This window comes from Lagopus leucura, unplaced genomic scaffold (genome assembly GCF_019238085.1).
Source record: "Lagopus leucura isolate 7727_CA_CO unplaced genomic scaffold, USGS_WTPT01 Super-Scaffold_739, whole genome shotgun sequence".
Taxonomy (NCBI): Eukaryota; Metazoa; Chordata; class Aves; order Galliformes; family Phasianidae; genus Lagopus; species Lagopus leucura.
Window position 1 is genome coordinate 14,254,029 of NW_024962255.1, and position 23,111 is coordinate 14,277,139.

A 23,111-nucleotide genomic window follows, 5' to 3' on the forward strand; every position below is an offset into this window, starting at 1 on the left:
GAAAATGTTCTAAGTAAGCTGTCTGAGAAGCCAGATGCTGTATGTCTGCTGATTAATCCATTGCAGTCTTTGCCATGCCTAGGACTACTTCTTTGCTTTCATTTTCACAGGAAGATGAATGTGCTTTGAAACCTTCAGGGCAGAGACATCCAGGAGACAAATGCAGTGCGCAGGGGTCTCAATGCACTAGCGGACTCCTGGCTGGGTGCTGGCACTCCAGCTGCTGTCCTGAGCTGCTGCCCAGCTGTTTCCTTTTAATAACTTCTAGCAGGAAAAAAAAAAAAAAAAAGGCCTTCAGAAGGCCTTTCACCCTTGGTCTGTACTTGAGCAGCAAAAGGATGTTGCATCACATAGAGCTTATGCCAAAAGGGATCTTCAGCCCAGCCTGATCTTCTTGCCATGAGATTCCCCATAACCCCTCCTGGAAGGCTCAGCAGCCTTTGGCCACAGCACAGCTTGGGTTTCTGTAGCTAAATAGGGCATTGGTGCTCAGTGACCCTGCCTGCGTTTGCACTAAGCTGACAAGTTTGTTCCTGCCTAGCAGAGCTGGCAAGACAAAATCACAGGGTGATGACTAAAAGGGGTAACATGGAACAAGCTTTTTTTTAAAACATCTGCGGTTGAGGAGAAAGAAGAAAAAGGAATCAAGAAAAGATGGGTGTGAATCCAAGTTATCTTCGTCTCTTCCTTTTTGCTCTTCAGTCCCTACTTTGGGACATATTAATAGAAATAAGAAACTCTTAGACAAAACTAAATTTATCTTAGTGACCTAAAAAGGAGAATGTTTCAAGAACACTATATATTATTCAGAATTTAGATTAAATGTTTAAGAAAGAACACTCAATTAAGGAATCCGAATTACCTTTATTCTGCTTCTGATAAGTGCCCTTAGGAACCCCAGTGAGGTAACTGCCCTGTCAGTGCACTCTTCTTACAAGGGGTAAGGAAGCCTTTCTAAGCCAGCACCCTTCTTGGCTGCCCCAGAGGAAACAACTCTGCTGTGGTACTGAACTTTGAGATAGCAGGGATCTGCAGCCCACTGTCCCAGGTCCAGATGGATTTTCACATCTTCCACGTTTGGAAACTGAAACCTCTGCTCCCTCTTAAGAGCTTGAACTAAGAACAAAGGATCTGTCCCTTTTCTGAAGTAACAGAAATAGGACAAGAGGTAATGGCTTTAAATTGTACCAGAGGAGGTTTGAGTTGGGTATTAATAAAAGTTTCTTCTCAGAAAGAGTGGCAGTGCGCTGGAACACGCTTCCCGAGGAGGTGGTGGAATCACCATCCCTGGAGGCGTTTAAGAAACATGGAGATCTGGCATTGAGGGACGTCTTTTAGTGGGCATAGTGGGGATGGGTTGATAGTCAGACTAGATAATCTTAGTGGTCTTTTTCAACCTTACGCTTCTATGAAATCAATATATGATTTGGTCTTATCTGGGAGATTTCTTAAGGTTAACTCAGCAAGCTGAGTCTGTTTATTTAAGGTTCCTTGATGCGTCTCTTGTGATAGCACCTCTCAGAGCTGTATTAATCAGCATTGGTCTGGGCAACCCCAGGCTGGATGTGAATGTCCACAGTAAGCAGCTGTTTGTGGGTTCAGACCGCTGTAATCTCATGGCTGAGGCACTCACCACTGCACCTGCTGCTAGGGGAGATGCTGTGAGCTGCTCTGCACTACAGAGAACTGGGCCAAACTGTGGTTCCTTGCCTCAGGGGAAGCACTGGAGGGATTTGTGCACATAAATAGCATGTGGAAAAACAAGGGCAAATCAATAGCAATCAAATGATATAGTCTGCATCCTCACTGAAGAGTGAAAATGACAGGAGTTGCAAACCATACATAACAGCTAGCAGAGCTTTGACTTCAGCTCATGTTTTTGGATGTGACAGTGATGCTCACATGGGACCCTGATGTGGATTTAGCTACTGGCTTACCTCTGCTGTGTAGGTACTACTGCTTGAAGAAAATGCATTAATTCTGGCACATGACCCTCAGTTTGTTCTCAGTCAGCACACACCTGCTGCTAGCAGCATGCTGCTGTAGTTGGGTTCTACCATCAGGACAGCCTGGTGCCCCAGGCAGAGCCAGGCCTGTCTGAGCACTGTGAGAGGTGGCAGCTCCACACCTTCCCCCTGCCCAGGCTCCCATGGAAGCTATGGTTTCAGTTGCTGTGACACACATCTTGCACAAGCAGCTTCATGAAGAGCAAACCAGTCACCAGACCACCTTTGTGAGAAAAACATCTAAGAGGCTTTCTGCCCGGTCACCATTCAGCAGAGCCTGTTGCAAACCAGTTTCCTTCTCTGCTGCCTCCTGTATGTTCAGTGCAACCTGCAGCAGAGCAAAACTTAGTGTAGGTATTTCCAGCCATGTGACTGACTGCTTGCGACTGTCACATGTAGAAGGAGTGTGCCCTGCTGCTTTAGCCAGGGCTATTCTTAGCAGGCAGGCAAGGAATAGAGAGGCAGTGCACATACTCCAACTTCTGTTATTCACAGATTGAGTCACTTTTTGGCACCCTCGCTAAAGAACTTGGCTCACAAACTGTTTGCTCCTCTCCTCAGAAGCGCTTGTACCACGCAGCCATTCCACATGGCACAGGCCGCAGCACCATGCCATCCCTGAGGCACTCAGAACAATGTTCACCAGTGGGACAGCCCTATGGCACTAGCTGATGTTTTCAAAGAAAAGTGGAGCTTGCTAAGATGCACTGAAAATTACTGAGAAGGAAAAGAAGCTCGCCTAAGTATAAATATACTTATGTATTTGAACACCATATACATTTTAGTTTGGCCTAAGTGTGATCTAGTACAGAAAGAGAGTTATTGTTTTGCAGAAATCAAGTGATAATACTTTGCACATGCGTTTATTGTCTTCTCTCCCCAGCTTCTGCTCTTGTTGGCAGGTCAAGGTGCCAGGCACTTCAGGCATATCTCCTAGAGCAAAGCCAGCACAGCCTCGCTGCTCAGCAGGAGCCAGCTCCCTTCATGGTCCTGGTGCTTATCTTGGAGCACAGCAGGATGGGGGAGGACACCACTCATCTCATGCCTGCAGAAGCACAGTGGTAGTGACACTTGCAGAGCCCTTTAGATTGTAACACACAGTTAGGAAACAAGCATGAAGAGAAAAAAATAATCACATTTTTCCCCCCTTGTTCAAGATATGCTGGTATTTCCTCCTAATGAAAATAGGCTTGCAAACATTCTCTTTTCCTCATTAAAACAATTTTTAATTACAATTAATATACTTATTATACTTAATATCTGGAATCTTTTGAAAGGTGCCATAAGGATACAGAAATCTTAACTTTTACTTAAGCTCCAGAGTGCTCTTTGGGACAAGGCTTGTGATGAAGCTTCACACAGTAGCCTCAGTGCTGTTAACTTCCTGGCTCCCCACTGCCTCTGGCTGCACACCAAAGGGGCCTCTGCCTGCTCAGGTACCTGTGAACATTTTATGGTAATTCCCTCAAGCTTCATCCTCCACTCTCCTTCAGAGTACTGGTAAACTTAACTGCTTTCCCCTTCATTTACTGAGAATCCCTTCTCAGGCTGCAGTACAGACAGTAACTTTGTTGTCTGCTGCTCATCTGCTCTGCCCCTCTTCTTTTCAGGGTAATTGCCTCTAATTACAGCCAGCAAGGCAGACATAGATTGAGCTCTGGGGAGTTCACTGAGCAGAGGAATGGGAGAAAAAAAGCGAATCACTTTTTATATTTAAACTGATCAACACTTCTTTGCAAACAAACATTTTCATTAAACATACCTCCTTCCAAAATGGATCTGTTTGCCATGGCATACCAGAGCTTGAAAAAACCCATCTGAGAAACTAATGACATTCAGGGAAAAAACTCATCTAGGTGGCTGGTCAACAGTTTTATGCTTGTCAAGTAACTGCTGTGAAGTCCACTGATTTCCTGTCACAGCATCAAACTCCAGTTTGACAGAAACGGAAATTATTTGAATTATTCTAGTATTTGGCAGCTGCTTAGAAATCCAGGTGGAACCAGCCACAGTTTATTATAGATGAGAGCAAAAAAAAAACCCAAACTAAACAAAACAAAACAAAAAAACAAACCCAAAAAATTACAAACTACAAAAACAAAATCCAACCACCATTCTATGTAGCCACAGACACAAGACAGCAGCTGTAATCTTTAATTATTATCTCTCCCAAAAGAGTTAGAAGTATATGCATGCTATTATACTGAATTCACGTTCTATGTACCAACTATCTTTTGTTAACATTACTTCTTTCCTTTTTGGAGGAAAAGCTCAACACAAATCTTACTTTCACATGTATGCTCTAAGAAATCAATTTCAAGCAGTCCAAAACTTTTTTTTTTTTTGTGTAAATAATGCTCAGTTGTTGTGAAATACTTTGACAGCTCTATGGAAGTCGGAGATTAACCATTCAATAGACATCTCAAATGATGAGCAGTCCATCAGACTGGCACCTACACATTTAACAGGTAAAAATGAACTGTTTCCTTGGAATCAACAAGAAGCTCACCAGAGACGGAGCCAGGATGCAATGACATAGTAAACAGTTTGCAGATACTGGAGATATTTTAACGACCCTTGCTTAATTTACTGTGGCAATAGTTTCTGTTCTGTATCAGGTGCCCTGGAGAGTTTTGAAAGTAAACCTGAACAAAAAATAATCATGATCTCAGAATGACAATCTGAAGCTAGTGATTCCAAATTCTCTCTAATCAGAGCGTAAGCCAGCAAGAGGTGTTTAATCTGATTTTTTAACACCAGTCTAAAGCCCATCTGTGTAAACTGTGTTTTATTTCTTCTCATTACAACATCTGCTTTTGCTTTCTGGCTCTGTTTTCAGAAGTTGCACAGAGAAGTGCAAGCTATGGTGGAGGGAATAGATTTTTATTCCAAGTTCACATCTCTACGTAGTCTTGTAACATCCTGGGAAGCAGGCAGTCATGCTCTCTGGAAGCTTTCCCAATCCATGTTTACACCACACAAAGCATATACTTGTTTAAGGCTTCCAAAACAAGTTTATTGGCTCCCAGAATGTTAGACCAACAGGTGCCATAAGTGCGCTGCCACTGGTACACCGGGCCTTACTGCCTCCAGTTCCACTTTCTGCATGAAAGTTTTGTTTTTTTTTCAGAAAGCTGTCCTGCCACATCCACTTCTCTTTTTGAATCTCCTATTGAACAACTTATCGTAATAATACAGTGACAAAGGGCTTCTTATTAAGGACTTTTGAAATTACCAGGTTGATTGAGATTATATAATTTTGAGGGAGGTAAACAAAGAACTTTCCAGCAGTTGAATACATCTAAAAGTGCATCTGGCTCAACACTAATGGAAGTGTTTCAGCTGGCTTAAGGTCGCAAAAGAGACTTCGTAGTTGCCATTTACAAGTATAATCATATAACTCCAGGGCAGCAGTATACCTGGTATACTCTTTAAATATCCCCCCCATAGGAATGAGTTTCCTGTACATCCTTTCAAGTATTAGGTGGCTGAAATCAGTAACTGAAAGCAGTAACAGGTTGAGCGCACAAAAAAGCATGTACAAATTTCAGAAGTTAATTTCACTTTCAGCTGAAGATGACTGAATGTCTCCAGGTGTGGCAGTGAGCAGTGATGCAGTAAATCAAGTCAATATACAAATCATTGGAAAAAAACAAGGTGTTGAAACCTGTCCTGTCAGAGCTAGCTGAGTTCTTTACAAGACATTTTCTCACTTGTTATTAGCAAAAATATTGAAGTGATTTGCCAAAGCAAAAAATCTGAGGCAAACTGATACACCACCTGTTTTTACACCAGTAAAACCCAGCTGTGGGAAAAAGCAACCCTACACCCCAGACTGCTCAGGTATACTACTATGGTCACAGCACTAACAGAGATAACAAATCCACCATTTTACACATGAAGTAAAACAAACATTTGCCATCTTTCAAATATTTTATTTTAGTACTTTTAAATATGTTTTACTACAACAAAGATATAAAACAATATATTAATTCAATCTGAGTTTATAATCAAACAATATTTACTTATTTACAATACTTGCTTTAAACTTCACTGGCATACCTTCTAGCCATTACGTAATACTATTTTCTCTGTCATAGACAAATTAAAGTAACTGCTCAGCGTAAAAACTCATTTTCCTATATCCCTATTATGTTATGGAACATGTACAACGCAGTTTGTGCTTACTCACATGTGACAAGTTCTTCATATTTGACAAAACCAGATTCAAAGAGACAGCAATACCAACTTGCACATTGTCTTCAACTACATAATCACTGGGCTAACACATCAGGTTACTGTCCTCCACATTCATCATCTGAAGTTCTTACACTTATTACAAACTGGTTTTAAAAACATGCACGTCACTGAATTATGTACATAATGCTCACTGCACCTCTCTCGAGATACAAACAGTAAGTATCCAGGAAACTGCTATAAGCAAAGTTCAGAGTTCACAACAGCATAGTGCTCCAAGGGCTGTGAGGGTTTTTTTTTTGGATGCTCTTCTCAATACAACAAGCAAGATAACTGCACAATCACTCCAAAGGCCTTTTTTCCAACCCCCCCCCACCCCCCCAAGAAACACAGTTTCAATTTAAAAAAGTGGCAATGTCAAAGATGCATCAGAAGGAGTGAAGTCTATTAATCATCAGTGGTCTAGCAATCCTTGTTTCATAGTCTATATGCACAAAATAATTCAGAGGACAAGCTGGCTCACTGCTAGGAGTTCTGCTGAATTGACTTTGTACTTAAAGATTCTGGTGTTTTCTATAGTTACAGGTCAAGTTTTTATAAAGAATCCTAGATTATTAAAAAAGTAAAATCAAAAAGCCACAGAAGTAATACTACCTGCAAATTCCAACAAACTCCCCAACTTTACAGTATAAACCATGTGGACTGGACAGATGGAATACTATTTGTCACTTATTACAGATTACTTCTCTTTTGCTTCTCATCCGAAAAACCTACTTTTTTTTTTTTTTTCCCATCTTCTATTTCTTCAATCGGATACTTAATGATTACATTTCAGCTCCACAATAGTTTTGATGCTTGAAAACCTCAGTGGACTTTAGTAGACCAAAAACCTGGCTAAATGGTAATGGACAAGTGGAGCACCTAAGTGTGCAAGTGTTACCAAAAAACAAAAACAAACAAAAAAACAACCCACAAACCCAACACCAAGGAGATACTGACTGTTGCAAAGACTTCTTTTGATATCCGAGTTCTACCCTTCCATCTTCTCTTTAAATATTTTCTTTGGTACTGCATGAGAAACTACATGAAGTGCCCTCATACAGAAAATAGGATCCTAGGAACCTGCACTTCAGTGCTTGTTGGAGGATTTCAAGTATTTCTTCATAACATTTAACATGTTTTTTTCCTGTTCTGAATTTTTTTTTTTTATTAAAAAAAAAAAAATGTTGTTCTCTCAAGACAGTTAGATACAAATTTATTGGAAATTCCACTGGAATGTTTTCTTTGATAGCAGATAAGGGGAAAAAAAGGAAAAACTGAAAAGAAAGTGACATTACCTACTCCCATTACTCTATCATATACAGGATGCACTTGGCCTAATCCAAGGAAATGCATAAACAAAAATGACAACCTTCACTAAAATCAGAATATTTAATGACTTGCTTACACATTTAATCTTATAATTTGCTTCACCACGAGCAGTATACTTACAGGATCCAATTCTTGCTAGTCTTGAGCATTTGAAAACTACCTACATTTCCATACCAAAGCTCTGCATTAGTGTTATCTTGTTTGCCAAAGGACATAAAAATAATTAACACATATGGAAGTTTTTAATATCATTATTCAAGAACAGCTGAAGTCCAGGAAGGCCAATCTAAGAAGCTATGTCATGAGGTACATGGAAGATGAGTTACATGAGTGGCTGTGCCTATCACCTTCAGGTCTGTGCAAACGCATACTTATTTTCAGACATTCCCTACATACAACACCAAAGTGGTAACAAGGAAGATCTTAAGACTACTTTCAAGTTTCCAAAGTTGCTAGATAAAAGAAGCAAGGGGGTACTCCCACAGACAAAAGAAGGTGACTTGGCACAAAAGGGATGCAGCAAGCTGAAAGAGAGCAGAAACTGGTGCACCAATGCAAGGGAGGACAGACGGCCCTCAACATATTTAGCATTAAATCCAAGTCTCAATGATGCTCTGCTGCCATTTCCTCAAAAAGGCTTGTCAGCAGCAGAGTAGCAGCAAAATGCTTTTAACACACTGACTGCAGAGAAGAGGTACAGAATTTTAAGCCTGTCAGTCATTTGCAACTTGTTTCCACCTCATTAACAATAAACCTTTCATTACCAGCTCTTCAGACTGACTGTGATCTTTCACTACATTAAATCAGAATTTCTGTCTTCTATCAATTTCAAGCTTTCCTCTTCTGTGATTCCAGATAGACAAAATGAACTTCCAAGACAGAAGAGCACAGTTACCCTGGCAGTGTTCTAATGCGCTTCAGTTCTCACCAAACCAACCTCTATTTATTACTTATCTCAGATATTTAGCAGCAAGCAAAACAGCTTGAACAGAAGAACAAACTTCCTTTAAAGAACACTAATAGGCAACGTTGATTTAAAACATGGAAGAGAATCTGAAAAATTAAATTAGAACAAAAAGAGAAGCCTTACGTTTCAAAGAATCCAAACTTCATTTTAAAAAACGTTGAAATGATAGCTCTACTTTATGTAAACATTGTTACACGGGGCTGCACTTGAAAATTCTCCTGTATGCCTAAATTGCAAAATATTTTGTTTTCAATCTAGACACAGCTGTGCCAGCTAGCACTGACATGTTTCTTGTCAGAATCAATGGCTTTGCAAGTCTAATAGCATACACCTCCACATCAGAATTCAGAATACAACCCTGCACATCCTGAGAACAGATCCTTTGCTAGAGTTTAAAAAACAGCATTCATAACTGCACGTGCATTGCAAAGATAAATTTAAGTTAACAAACAGAGCTCTTTGATTATAAAGTCTCAAGAGGAATGTTCAAACTGCCTTTCTGAAATCAGAAAGATAAGGACAGCAAGTGAATGTCTTTCAGAGTTTTGTTTTTTTTCCCCTTAAGCGTAAGCATATTTCACCAATCTGGATGGCAAGAGCCACGAGGCTATGGCAGACTGAACAATACAGAATTCTTGAAATTTTACTAAAAAATTGGAATGTTACAAATGTAAAGTCTGCAGAATAGTATGATCTATGTGTACTCATTACAGGTGGCAGAGATACTTCAAGACGCACAATTTCTCTGTGAAATAGGAACTAAATTAATTTACAAAAGTAATACATCACAAAGAGTGCACGATGGTCAAGACGGTGTAATCCAGGTTTGTGAAAGAAATACACTGCAGAGAAGTGCAAAATTCCAAAATTTTGTCTCTATGCAGACATAATGGTCATCAAGACAGCTTGAACTAAGCCAGAACTAATTCATGCTACTTTCCAAGTCTGACTTAAGCCATGACATGCCACCTACAACAGATGAAAATGGCTCCATCATTTTTATGGCTTGCACCTTTTACCTATCAATCAGTTTTCATTGAGAATAAATGTGTTTCAAGCCTCTACAGTCAACATTAGTGTTGTCAGTGTTAGTGTTGTCCACTCACAAACCACTGAATAAGAGATCACTATGTAATCCTTGCTTTCACATTATGGAGTGTGCTATTTTTAACAACCCAAACTCAACTGCTTATGGTACTTCTATCTTTCAGAGTAGAAAATGAGCAACTTAATTAATAACTAGTCTCTTTCATATTTGTTAGAAGAACGTATACAGTGTATGCCTTTATATATATATAAAATGTATGGTGTTTGTATATCCCGAGATACTTGCCATGTTGTTGACACCAGAATGCTACAAAGCACATCAATATGAACACTACTTCCTAAATTCACTATTATTACTCCTCTTGAAACAGTTACTACATGCATTTTCCCCATCCATTTATGGGACAGTAAGATATGCGAAATTGTTCTGTTCTTCCAATGTTAAAGAGCTGCTCCTAAAAAGCATGCACTGGTCTGAGTATAAAAAGCAATTAAAACCACACAGAAAAGTTATGCTGTGGCTTTAAACACGCTAAAGCTAAATTCACTTTGCTTTTAGTGTCTGTAGCATTTACTTTAACTCATTTATTTAAAACCAAAGGGAAGACTTGCCAGTGCTAGAACAACCATACAGATGACTGATAGACTAGACTAAGTAAGCTCTCATTAAAAAACAAAACAAAACAAAAACATCATAGCCACAAGGCAGACTTTCATTTTTGGCAATCTGTACGCAGACCATTTATACTGTCAGTTACACATTAAGACTTGTTATCAAATAACAAAGTTAAGAGACCATTTTAGCATGAACTATATTGCTTTCCTCATTATGACACAGTACTCCTCAATCTTTAAGCATACACGTTTGTTTTAATAATTAAATTTATGACTGTTTTTAAGAGAAAGTCATCATAAAGTTCTAAATTTTTAGTCAGTATACAGGAAGGATGGCATGTCAGAGAATGGAGATTAACCGAGCCTGTAAAGGGCATATCATACTCAGCACAAGCACACATCTGAGGTTAAAGTTACTTAAACATTCACACAGAACCTTACTAAGGGTAACAGTATTCTGGTTCTTATTCACCATTCGCTGACTGCCTCTCTACCAGACCCTGCACTGTTTTCTCTTAAAGCAACAACAAAACACATTCCTGTGAATTGTGACAACCCCATTCTATGGCTAAGAATCTAAGAAACAAGACAAGGAGGCGCTGGCCACAGAATGAAAAAACATTGCTTTATAACCCCTCCAGATAGCCTTGCAGGGTCTTAGTCATAACACTTTATAAAAATCTGAATTGACCCACATGCTCTTCAGCCAATCAGTCTTTTCATTATTGTAGGTTTTGAAAATGGCCAGCAGTACTCATTGGGAACAGTACCATTAACATTGCATTCAAAAAAAGAAAACATTGGAAACCAGATCCTTGCTCTTCTACTCTGTTGATATGCTCTAGTATTAGCCAATGTGTGGTAATACAAAAAGAGTCTTGTAGTGATGTAAAAGGCAATGAAGACATCTATAGAGTAATGTTCATGTGCAGCCAAAATGAAGAAGATTCCAAAGAGGTTGAGGACCCAAGACAAGGTGTGCAAGAAGTTCCAGCTCCTTGGCGTATCTAGGAGAAAACAGAGTAATTGACCTGAAATGTCTCAAAACTCTGGGTCACTACTCAATCCAGGCCTAGATCCAGTAAATTTATATGCATTGCTTGTTTTTTATCTAAAAAAGTATGAAATTATTGCCTTCATCTACAAATCTTGCTTATGTTTCACAAGTCAAATAAATTCAATGAGAACATGTTATACATGTCAAGCATTTCATTAATGCTTTACAAATACAGCTGTCATTCTTTTCTGAGTTAACCAAGTATCCTAAAATGTTTTAGGATCGTGTAAAGCAGAACTTAACCCAAACAGCTTCTGTTAATGAAAATGCCTCTTCTATGCATTAGGGAGAAAAATATCATAAAGTATAGATTTTTCTGTTATTCCAGTCATTCCTTCAAACATGAACTCAAGCTAATTATCTTAGATTGCTATGTACTGCATTAAATCACAGTTCATATTTACAAGACAGTACTCTTTTATATATTCTTACTTATGTGAGGTTTTGTATTTCATTTTTGTGGATTATACCAAAGGCACACCTAGCCTAAGATTTTACTTATAGGTTGCTGACAGATATCAAGGGAAGTGTATAAGTAACAGAAAATGATTAATAACTTCTCTAGTATTCTCCCATCAGCAAGCTACAAAACCTTTCTATAATTTCTTGGCTTGCTTGGTTGTTTTTTTTTCAGATGTATCCTATTTATCCTTCCATAAATTGATGTGGTACTGTTTCTTTTCTGTCTGCAACTGAACCACCACAAACCAGAGAAAAAGCAGAGATCTGAATTTGTTAACTTTAATGTCACTCTACGCCTTTGGCTGAGGACAAGCAGAAAAGAACACTTAAGGACATTTAAGTATTTACACTTGTGCACCTTTGGTTGACAGCAAGCAGTACAAATTCTTAACACTTCAGCACATTTAAATATTGACACTGTGTACTTACATTCGGTGACAAAGAAGTTGAGCATGGTCAGAACAACAGTGTGGCCACTGAACATATAATCTCCACATGTATGTACTCCAGTAAGAGTCATTCCAAAGCCACTCCATATTGCAAATGCCCGCTGGAGTTTTGCCCAAACATTGCCATACAGCTATGTGTAAAAGACAATAACATTAACCTTTAGTAAGTTCCTATCCTGCACTAACATTACATCCTTCAAGTTATACCACAGATAACTAGAAGCTAGCTCTCTAGTACTATGTGTGGTTAATAGAATTGATTCTTTGGGTCTGTTATTAAAGTACATGTTAGCACATCACTGTCTTTTATTGTGGTGGTGAGTTCCATTAGAAATGTCAATTACTGCCTCTGATTAATCCTGGCATTTAGAGCAAGTATTTTGTTTCAAGTCAATTACATACCAAGTGTCACTTGTTTTTTTCCCTGAACACATTCTACCTCATACTGTATCCCTGTCAATCTTCTACTATTCAGATTTCCAACTAGAAACTAGGATAAAAATATGAAATCGCACATTAAAAAGAATATTTCTTCTTAGAACACCAATAATTTGTTCCAAACTGTGCACCCAACAAGATGAGGAAGTGATTACTCCACCTTCTAGTTTTTCTAAGTCAATGTCTTAAGTGCATATCTCTCTGAAAGATTCTCTCCAGTTTATGTTGTGAAATATTCTTAAAAGTTCCCCTTTTCCCCTTACCAAGTGTCTCTCCTCCCTCCGAAACAGCAAGTTTTAAAGACTCCTACATGTGCAGTACCTGCATAATGGCAACAAATGAAGGGGGGTGGAGAGGAAAAGAAACATGCTGATCTCACCAATATACATCTAACACAATAGCCACTACCATCTTTATCATGATTTAGATAATATTTTTCAAAACCTTTTTAAAAAGTAAACAGGAGAAAATTTGAAGTGTTTCATGCTTTTACCTTTCCAGTACACTGCAAGTGCTGGCCTGGCACTGAGAGTGAGGTAACAAACATTGTAACACAACGTAGCAAGAATACTGTCCCCATAAGGCTGCACAGCCTTCGCAGAAGTATAGACCTGGGAAGAATACACAGAAACTGATAGTAAGAATCCCAATGCATTGTGTTTTTATGCTGGTAACACTTTCTCCCACCTCAGCTTAATTTCCACAAAGCTCCAAATCACTGGATTTTACTTGTAAGCAGTACCATAAAGGCAATACTCCACACGACAGTGTGAGACAATGGAGCAAGCCAACAAAAGCCCTACAGCCCCACTCCTCTGCATTTATGTTAGCTGCACTTGTACTAGCTTTGGCACTCATGTCTTCTGTTGATGAACTGATAAAAATGAACAAAATGGTGAAAAGTTAACGTATAATAGGCACACACACAAATGGGTTTTCTACACTTCAGTGACAGCAAACTGCTACACTGGCTCAGTCATCCTGTGGAATTTCATTCTCAGAATGAACAGAATTGTCACAGCATGAGAATATACAATGGTGAGTCCTTGAAATATGCATGCTCTGCAGGAAATGATCTGCAAGTCTGATAGAAAAATAAATTCAAATTGCTCCATAATTTTCACAACTCAACATTCTTGATTAAATCCACTCCACTCTAACAACATACTAGAAGTTTACACGTTATTAACTGTAAAGTCTTAAACAGTCCTCAAATTCTAAGGAGTCCTCAAACTCCTTCCTCTAAACCACATTACCAGTTAGTTGCCTTGAATATATACACTGTACCTGTGTTTGTGAAGCAGAAGAACCAACAGCCAAATGTAGCAAAGAATTACACCACATACTTCAGTCATAGCAAATGCCCATGGTATCCTCGGGACACTAAAAAGAGATGAAGCAAGAAAGGTTGAATACAAAGGCTTAATTTTTCTTTCTAGTCCCAGCATTAAAACAAAACAACAAACCATGTAAGGTTCTAACTACAAAATTATGCGTTACTCTCAGAATAGTTTAAACAACAATCAAAATTACTGTTAGACTGAGTGAAATACAGTTTCAATTATTTTGTAATTCAATTATTCCTTTTCTACTCCTGCATTTTCAAGAAACACTTACATGGAATTCACCAAATGAAAGAAAATCTCAACTGTGCTCACTTAATTTACATGATTTATTAATAGGATGTGTTCTTTTACCATTGTTTCTCTACAAACAGTTCTGACACAAACTTACACCACACCAATTATTCTTGTAAGAATGCCATGTCAACACAACTAATGAAATCCTGCAAAGCTTAAAACTGTAAGTAGTTGAAATGAAACAGAACTAGAAGGGCATTAGGAAAAGTATAAATTCCTTTCAAAGGTAGATTTCAATGATAATCATGTAGGCAAACCATCTAGCCTTGCTGTCCAAAAGATTCAATTCTTGCATACATGTTGCACTAGCAATGATTTCCACTCTACATCCTCACCAAAACAGAGACTATCAGTTTTCAGTTGTGTGATCCCTTTGGTACAAAAGGGTAGCAAAACACTGCTCAAATGCTTAGATCTGTAGTGATCCCCTTTTTGTTCAGTGAGCTGCTTCCTGACCTCCTCCATCCTCTCACCCACTGAATACTTTGGAATTTGCCCTGGGAACAAAATCCAGCAATGCCACTGCTCTCATTTCTTTTCACTTTGTTTGATGAGGACCATCCTGGCCGAGCTATATATATAATTCATGGAGATTCTGTACACTGCCTCAAAGGATGAGATCCCTAATGACTTCACTGAATCCGATAATGAAAATGGATATTAGAATGAATAAAGCCACAAAGACATGACTTTTAGAAAGTTTGACTTGTCTTTTGAAAATCTCCAATCTTCATTTACCAATCCCAAAGCAAAAAGCATATATCTTCTCCAGAAAGTCAGCCATCAGTGGGCTGCCACAACTGAGAAAGAACTTGAAAATTAAGACCAGAACATTCCCTCATCAAAAGTTTTCCTATAGCAAGACGTATTAAGCTTCATAGCAGCACCCAGATTTCAGGAAAAGCAAACAGCTGCTTACTTACGACAGCTGACCATCATCCTTTTTACTAAAATGAAAAGATCGAATTATTAATTCCTATGTTGCAATTAAAGACACAGAATTAAATACAGACAGGGTAGAATAACAGCTCAATTTGTTTTCCCCTGTGATGACCAAATCCGTACATCTAACAGAAGCACGTTTCAGTCTATGGAGAGAATATACTACACTCATTACCATTTTGCAGAACCATCTTCAAGAACATATAAAACTTTGAAAATGAAGGGGAGAAAAAGACAGCCCATACTTTCAACATCAACTTATTGCTTCGTTTTAAAAGAAAATTTCTTACCTATCTAGAAATATGTCTGGTAGAGGTGGATATGTCTGCATGTCAGGTACTCGCTCATGTACTATAACCATAACAAATGATGTAAAGCCAAACACTATGAAGACATAAACACAACTTAGAACTGTCTTCCAGTACTCTGGGTCCAGTCTTCTTGTCGAATGTTTGTTTTTTCCATTTGCATATTGATACTGATCACCGTTCAAGTCAGTAACTGGTCCATCATAGTCCCGAGGTACTTCACCATTGCAAAACCAATCTGTACCCTGCAGTGAGCCCACAGTAGCGCACACAGCACCAATGTGACTATCACTGTTGTATCCCAGCTCTTCTAGGACATCAATATGTTGCTTCTGTAGCTTCCGTATGGACAGCATCAGCCTTTTGATATCCCCCAGGATTTTGATTTCCAATGGAGGAGACCGTAAATCATACTCCGTGAGTGTCAGCAATGTAATTCCATCTAGTCTGTGTCTATTGCACAAAATATCCACATATTCACAGAAGCCTTCTTCCTTCAGCCACTTGGCCACATTCTTGGTAGTCCAACGTCGAATGCAAAGCTGGTTATTGCCTGCCATCGTCCTCTATCCGACAATAAAACTGACCTGTTTTACATTGGAGAAAGGGACAAGACCTCAATGTTTACTGAAGATTATTGGAACATCACTGTCTTTCATGCATTCTTAGATGCTTAATTAGCCAAAGATGTTTTATGTAAGCGCCAGCCAAAAACCAGGCATAATTTATTAGGTAAGTAAATATTTTTAAACAATTTTAGTCCAGTAAAATTAATTTTTACTTGTGAAATCACCCAGACTGAGAATATTTCCTTGATCTAACCAGTCTTTATTCATTACAAATGAAAATCTGAGTTTGCGAATTACACTAGGCAACAAGAAACAAAGACTACCCTGTTTAAATAGTAGCTTAATCATTATTCTTGTCTACTGTTGTAACTTCAAAAACTAAGGAGGGAAGTAAGACCAGCAGCCACGTAAAACTGAAATATGGCTAAAATAGTGTATCACAGGTCCAACATACTCCACTGCTTTAAAATACATATGAAAGCTTTGGTAGCAAGAGCTCCCACCCCAGTAAACCTAATGCTTGGTATCTACAGTCATACTGACCTGGGCCACCTCAGCTGTTAATGGTACAGTTGTCCAACTTAGATATGTATGTATGAGCTGAGTAATTAAAATAGATGCTTGCAAATAATGTAGGATTTTATACTCTGAAAATAAAAGCACTGGAAACCAAACACTGTTTTTTATTTCAAAATATCTTTAGAAATGGTCATGATAAATAGAGATCATATAGAAAGAAAATCTACTCTCTTCTTACAGATTTCTCAATAATCCTTTTCTTAACTCTAGAATATTGTTTAAGAAGGGAATTGAATGCGTCAACACTTTATTCATGTAGGACCAACAAGATACCATAACAGCTTCAAATGGTGGGGTTAGTTCATTGCCCTACAAATAATTTAGTGCAGTTAAAAACTAATAATAATCTCAATATCTTATGTGGAATATATGAAAAAAAAATAAGGTTACCAATGATGTAAAAGTATTAAAAAGCTTATTCAATATTTAAGACCCAGAGCAGTACAGAATGGATTGGTGCATAATTTATACTTGGTAGCTTTTGTACAGCCACTGTCTAAGAAACAGATACGGTTTCACAGCTCTTTCCTGTGAGAAAAAGCAATGTAATTAACCAGAATGCTTCAATCACATCAACCAAATCTCAGAAAGCACATAACAGTACAAAACATTTCTATTATTAAGCTCCTGTACACAGTAAATAGGCACTGAACCCAACACAGGCATTCAAGAGTTTTCAGCTCTTACACACACAAGCTTTACTTCACCTTTTCTTTTTAAAAATGTACCATGCCTATCATCAGAAGCAGCACCTATAATGACTGAGTGCAACTTCTTTCACTGCAAATCTAACAGCACCATGCACCACTTTCTTCTGTATCAGAAAAGACTCTGTCCATTAACACCTCTCAGTAGAGCAAAAGAAGTAGTTCAGCTGAAAAACGGCAGCACAATTCAACGTTGCCCTTTTAAAGGCTCAAGGGAGTGCTACTCCTTAAAATATTCCCTGTGGAATTGATAGTATATAAACAGCACATACATTACACACAGATTTTATTTCTCAGAAGGCCACGTACAGTCAATACATATATAACCTTTAACATCTTGAATTAAACAGTTGCCAAAACATCCACAAACCATTACTTGTCTCCACATCTACTATATTCTTCCTTCTCCATGTAAGAGTAGAGTTGATCATTTGTTACCTTAATACTATTGAAGATCTTGCTCAAAGCAGCTGTATCAATATAGCCATTATAAAACAAGTAACAATCTGTAATTAATGAATGGTTAATTGATCTTTATATATACTTAAAAAAAAAAAACTTACTCCACTAAAAAGAAAAAAAAAGAGTTGCTCACTGGAATTTCCAGCTTTCTTTATTTAGAAGTACAGATAAAGTACACCCACACGTCAATCTGTGCTTTTATAAGACTGTAATCATTACACATGTTCCAAAAGCGGTGAATTTAGACTCACCATAAACACACTCAACTTACTGACCTATCTTCTAATCAAAGCACTTTCTGAGGGCAAGTTCAGGAAACTCTCTTCACCCCAGCAAGAATTTTGTTCCTTTGGGTAAAAGAATCTCAACACTCAGTGTTTCTTCATACAGCATTTCAGAAATTTAAATAAATGAATGAAATAATTAATTAATAGAAATTAGCCCTTGCATGGCATACAATAAACGTGACCTCACAACACTGAGTAAGCGTACCCCAAAGCACCAAAGGTCATTACTGACTGGGCAGTCCAGGGAGAAAGTCTGTATCAACCTACGATGCACCTGATAGCACCTGCTCCTGTTTTCAAATACTAAGGGAAGATATTTAGCCAGCTAGAAAAGACAAAAACAGCACTAAAACACTAAGTTAACCATCCCACACAACTCATAGCTAACTTCATTGGAACAGCAGCGATTAAGACCACCTTTGATGATATTTTCCTTAAACTCAGACACTGTACTCTCCTTTGAACTATGCACTCAATGCCACTTTCATGTTTTACACAGTAAAAAGCACATTTTCCTAATAATCTTAGCACCTGGAACACAGCACAGATCTCTATGCCAAAATGTTCATTTTCTAGGCTTAAGAAAAATGCTAGCTTAAAAGACAGAAGCAGAAATATTCTATATACATAGAATAATTTAAAACCTCATTTTTTCCCTATAACTTTTATGTGATTTCTTTTATCCCACTATTAACTGGGAAATATTATGAAGCATACACACATGGAGTCTGCACTGAAGTCCAACACCAGCAGCCCAGGCTGTGTAACCAACCAATGTAACAGAAGAGTCACCCAGATGACTGTACATACCTTTTGGAAGAAAGCAGCACCAAGAGCCTCCTACATTACTGGTTTTTATCTCCAAAAACAAACAAAGGAACACATTAATAACATTAAGCAAGCGCAGACTTAAGTGTCAGAGGGCAAAATATACTTTTCTCCTGACATCAGCAATGTCTGCAGTGAGCTGGTTGATTACTTTCCTGTTACTGTTGACTTTATATTTAGTCAGCTCATCAGCAGCACATATCATGTGTTCTATTTCCCCTTTTCCTTCTCCAGTCTTTCAATTAACAGCATGAACACAACTGAATGCGAACTACTGCAGGAGGAACAGGTGCACATTCAGATACAGAAAATTCATCTATCTCAGAATTATTACCCACAGTTCTAGCATGTTTTTCTGCACTAAATTACCTTTAGTCAACCACTAAGCCCATAACTTCTCCAGCACACAATGAGTCACTGTACTGAGGTACAAAGGTGGAAAGTTCCTGCTACAGTTGAGAGACAGTAGCAGTATCATTACACTAACATGAGGCAACAGACCTGATACGGAGATGCAGATCACAAACACCAGCTTCACAGCAGAAGGGTTAAGGGAGAAGGTGGCAGTGCCCACAGCAGGCTCAGCAGGGTGCTGTGGGTTCACTGTGCAGAGCCACCATCACTGTGCTGCCCTGTGTGCTGGGCAGCCTGTGACCCCTTGCTGTCACACTTCTTGATTGTTATTTCCAGCTAGTTTCAATTCTTGCCATCCTTGAGAAGAATTCTAGGAAGGTGACTGAAGAACGATCAGTTCTCAAGGGATATAACCTATATTTCTTCGCAATAGTTTTCAAGCTGAAGTCTGAATGTAGGTAATTCCAGCTCAGCCCCCCTCACTGACTCAGCTGGCTGAGGAGCACCACATCTCACATTTTGGGAGAAAAGATTTCCATGCAACATCTGCTGGTGTGCAATGCAGGCATGACATGGACTCTGCTGCTGCACAGAAAAGCCACGCAAAGTAGCGAGTGCTGAGCCAGCTGTCCAGCTCAGTCAGCACTGCTGTGCTGGAAAAAGAATATGGAGAACCACTCCCTTGTCACACAACAGCAGTTTCATATTCTGTGGCTGCTGCTCATCCCTGGCTCTTTTTGAAAACCCTGAGCACTTTGAGGTTGAGAAATGGGATAGACTTCCTGAAGTGAGCCCACAGTAACTCCTCATGCAGAAATGCTCCCGTAAATCCTGCTTTCAGTTTTACTGAGTGACGTTGCTGTCAGAGTTGCTCCGTAAACATTTCTACTGAGCGACCTTATGGGCAGCATTACAACTGGTCTGAGAGTTGTCTCCGTGCAACTCACAAAAGTAAGATACAAAGTCCCACAAAGTAACACCTGTTCGGCTTACTGTAAGCCTCAGATCATCAAGGAAGATTTGCTTTTCAAGAATGGTTCAGTGAAAGCGCTGCATGGTGGAAAATAAAGAACTGACACAGTAAAAGCAAAGATTAGCTCCATATGCTTAAAGAGCCCTTCTGATGGAATGCCTCCATGCGAAACTGACAGCAGCTATTACACACGATCCTGGAAGCTAAACTCATTTGTCTTGAGAACCACTAAGTGCGATTACACAGCTCAGCAGCTGAATAGAATACATACAGCTCCTCGAGTGCCGCACCTCATTAAACCAAATGGCTGTACTACACTCAAGCGAACACTGACAGCATCTCCACTCCTGATCTGCTAACCAGCTCACAAAACGTTTTTCTATCCTACCACAATCATTCATGGCACATACAAGCAACTTTCAAAGCAACTGATTGAGCGCTCCCCCACTTCACTTATCTTAGAGTGTAACTCACAGTATTTCATGACAAGACCTCATACAAAACCTTGAACATTCACATGCTAAATATCAGATATCAAGGATTTTTTTTACCAATTTCAAAAAATCCCACATCCAGCTCCTCAGAGAACAACAACTCAGATTTGCTGCTTTCCCCTTTTTAATCTCTTTTTCTTTTCTTCTCACACCTCATTTTTGTGTAAAAACAGTGGAATACAGAAACAATCCTGCTATCCGCATTAACATCAGAAGAGTATTTGTAGTGAAGCCATGTTTGCTCTTACTCTCGACAACCCCTGACAAACTGATCTCCCTACTCCAACGAAGATCGGAGTCTTCCTCACTTTAAACGCATTAAGACATGCAAGAAATCAGAAGCTTTGGGAAGCTGTGAGTATCACGTATAAGGCAGCACAGCTCACAGCCTCAAAGCCCTCAGCCGTTGGTGGGTGCATCACCGAGCTGCATGCGAGGAGCAGCGGTGGTTCAGAGCCTGACGGATGGCAGCTCCCAGGCCATGCTGGGCTTCTAACTGCGCTTCTGGGGAACACGCAGCAAAAAGACCACCATGTAAAACATGACGATTTCACATTTTTGCTTGTTCCAAGCCTACAGATCATTTCCTTCATGTGTAAGCACTGCTCTCGCGTCCCAAACTCACTGGATTTTCAAAGATGAGCAGCCCCAGCAGTACCTGAGCAGCGACAGCCACCCAACGCACTCCCCGGGATGGATGACAGTAGCACAGCCGCAACTTTCTCAGCCCACGGCCTTAACCCCTCCAAAATCCTCCCGGCGCTGCCGCCCGCCACTCCGCGAGGGGCTCTACCGGCACAACACCTTCCCGAGCCCCGCGTCCTCGGAGCCCCGTACCGCAGGCCCCCGCCGGGAGCAGCCCGCCCGCTGCGCAGCCTTTCCGCCGCCGCGCAGCCCGCGAGCGCTGCCCGCCGCCTTCCACGGCCGCACGGCAGCCCGGTACCGGGGACGCTCCCCCGCGGCCGGACGGGCTCCGGCACCCACGGACGACGCGAATCCCGAGGCAGGCGATGCGAAGACCGCCGCAGAGCCTCCTCCTCCCGCGGCCCCACTACCACTGCCGCGCTCCGCCTCACCTCAGCGGCGCCGAGCGGCCGTGCCGCAGCACCCAGCACCGGGGCGGCAGCGCCTCCTGTCCGCCCTGCCTCCCTTCGGCGGCGGCGGCCCCCGCAGCCACCCCATCCCCGGCAGGAAGCGGCGCGCCAGGGCGGCGGAAGGGGCGGGGCGGCGCGGCGGGCTGCGCGTTCGCGTTCTGCGGTGTGATGCTGCCGGGTGGCGGTTCTGAGTGGCCGTTCCGAAACCCGGCGAGGTGCGGGATCAGCCACCGTGGGCGGTTGGTGGTGTGTTTCCTAGAGGACGCCCCACAGCCCATCGGAGAACAGCCGCAGAGAAGCAGGGGTTGTTGCTCATCGAGATAGCAGCAGAGCCTGTCCGAACTGTGGTGGGGGTACAGCATGCTCTATGGAAATACAGCGTCGTTTGTTTTTCCCAGTACTGGCTATCTGGCCATCATTTGGAGTACCTTGGTACGACCTGGATGGGGGAAAGCTGGGGGAGTTTCTCACGCTGAACAGAATTGTCTCTAATTTTATTAAACTTATGGACACAGAGTTAACCATACATCACTTAAAAAAACTGCAATAAAACAAAACCCACCGACAACAAAAACGTGCATTGCCAGGACAATACCCCTGTCCCTCATTCAAAGGCATGCATGTAGAAAAAAATAGCAGAGTCCTTATAAAGCTCTGTTTCCGTATCACACCATTACAAAACATTCCTCTCTTCAGTTCTGCCATTATTCTTTTTGATGGCTGTAGAAAAAAAAAAATACAAATCTGAATGCCAGCAGCAGGCTGATAGCACGCAGTCATCTGTCCAAGGTGATCCCCAGCACAGAGGCGGGCAGGACAAGTGGCTGATGGAACCTCCAGGCAACTCCGGTGCTCCACAGCCTATAAATAATACAAATGGAGGGGATTGTAGGGGGCAGACAAATTAGACCCAATTGACTGCAGAAATACATTTATTTTGTCTATCAGCTGACATTTAGCTTTCAGCCTTTTGCAGCATCATCATGCAGTCTGAAGAACATTCAGAAATTTCTGTATTGATGTAATTATAGTGAGGTCCCATAGAAGTCTCCTGAATTGTTGCTCCCTTTGAAATAAAAAACACCGGCACCAGTGTCACTCCATTAAGTTAATGAGCTAAGCCTTTCAGAGAATATAGTCTTGTTCTCTTTCTTCAGAGGAAAAAGGGATCTTTTGCAATCCTGGTGCACATGCAACTACAGTGAAACAAAGGAAATTTTGCATTTCAAAATGCTTCACAGCTACATCAAGTTGACGAGTCAATG

At 40.3% G+C, this 23,111-nt stretch overlaps 1 protein-coding gene across 2 annotated transcripts; it reads right to left on the bottom strand.

The window, feature by feature from the left end:
• Window positions 1-6,579: 6,579 nt before the first annotated feature.
• On the bottom strand, window positions 6,580-21,902 carry SAMD8 (sterile alpha motif domain containing 8). Of its 2 annotated transcripts, none has more exons than XM_042863261.1 (6): window positions 21,829-21,902; window positions 15,482-16,086; window positions 13,897-13,992; window positions 13,103-13,220; window positions 12,152-12,302; window positions 6,580-11,210 (listed from the first exon to the last, which is right to left on the bottom strand). In XM_042863261.1, the coding sequence occupies exons 2-6, from the start codon at window positions 16,057-16,059 to the stop codon at window positions 10,906-10,908; spliced, it is 1,248 nt and encodes a 415-aa protein (XP_042719195.1). In that variant the 5' UTR covers window positions 16,060-16,086; window positions 21,829-21,902; the 3' UTR covers window positions 6,580-10,905. The 2 variants fall into 2 exon arrangements, with proteins under 2 accessions (XP_042719195.1, XP_042719196.1); XM_042863262.1 differs by lacking the exon at window positions 21,829-21,902 and adding an exon at window positions 18,914-20,567.
• Window positions 21,903-23,111: the final 1,209 nt, after the last annotated feature.

Coding starts and splice junctions, on each gene's coding strand:
- SAMD8 (XM_042863261.1), bottom strand. CDS start 16,059: ATGGCAGGCAATAACCAGCTTTGCATTCGACGTTGGACTACCAAGAAT. Junction 13,221..13,896: donor CTTCTGCTTCACAAACACAG/GTACAGTGTATA, acceptor TATTCTTCCCAG/GTCTATACTTCTGCGAAGGC. Junction 11,211..12,151: donor CAACTTCTTTGTCACCGAAT/GTAAGTACACAG, acceptor GTTTTCTCCTAG/ATACGCCAAGGAGCTGGAAC.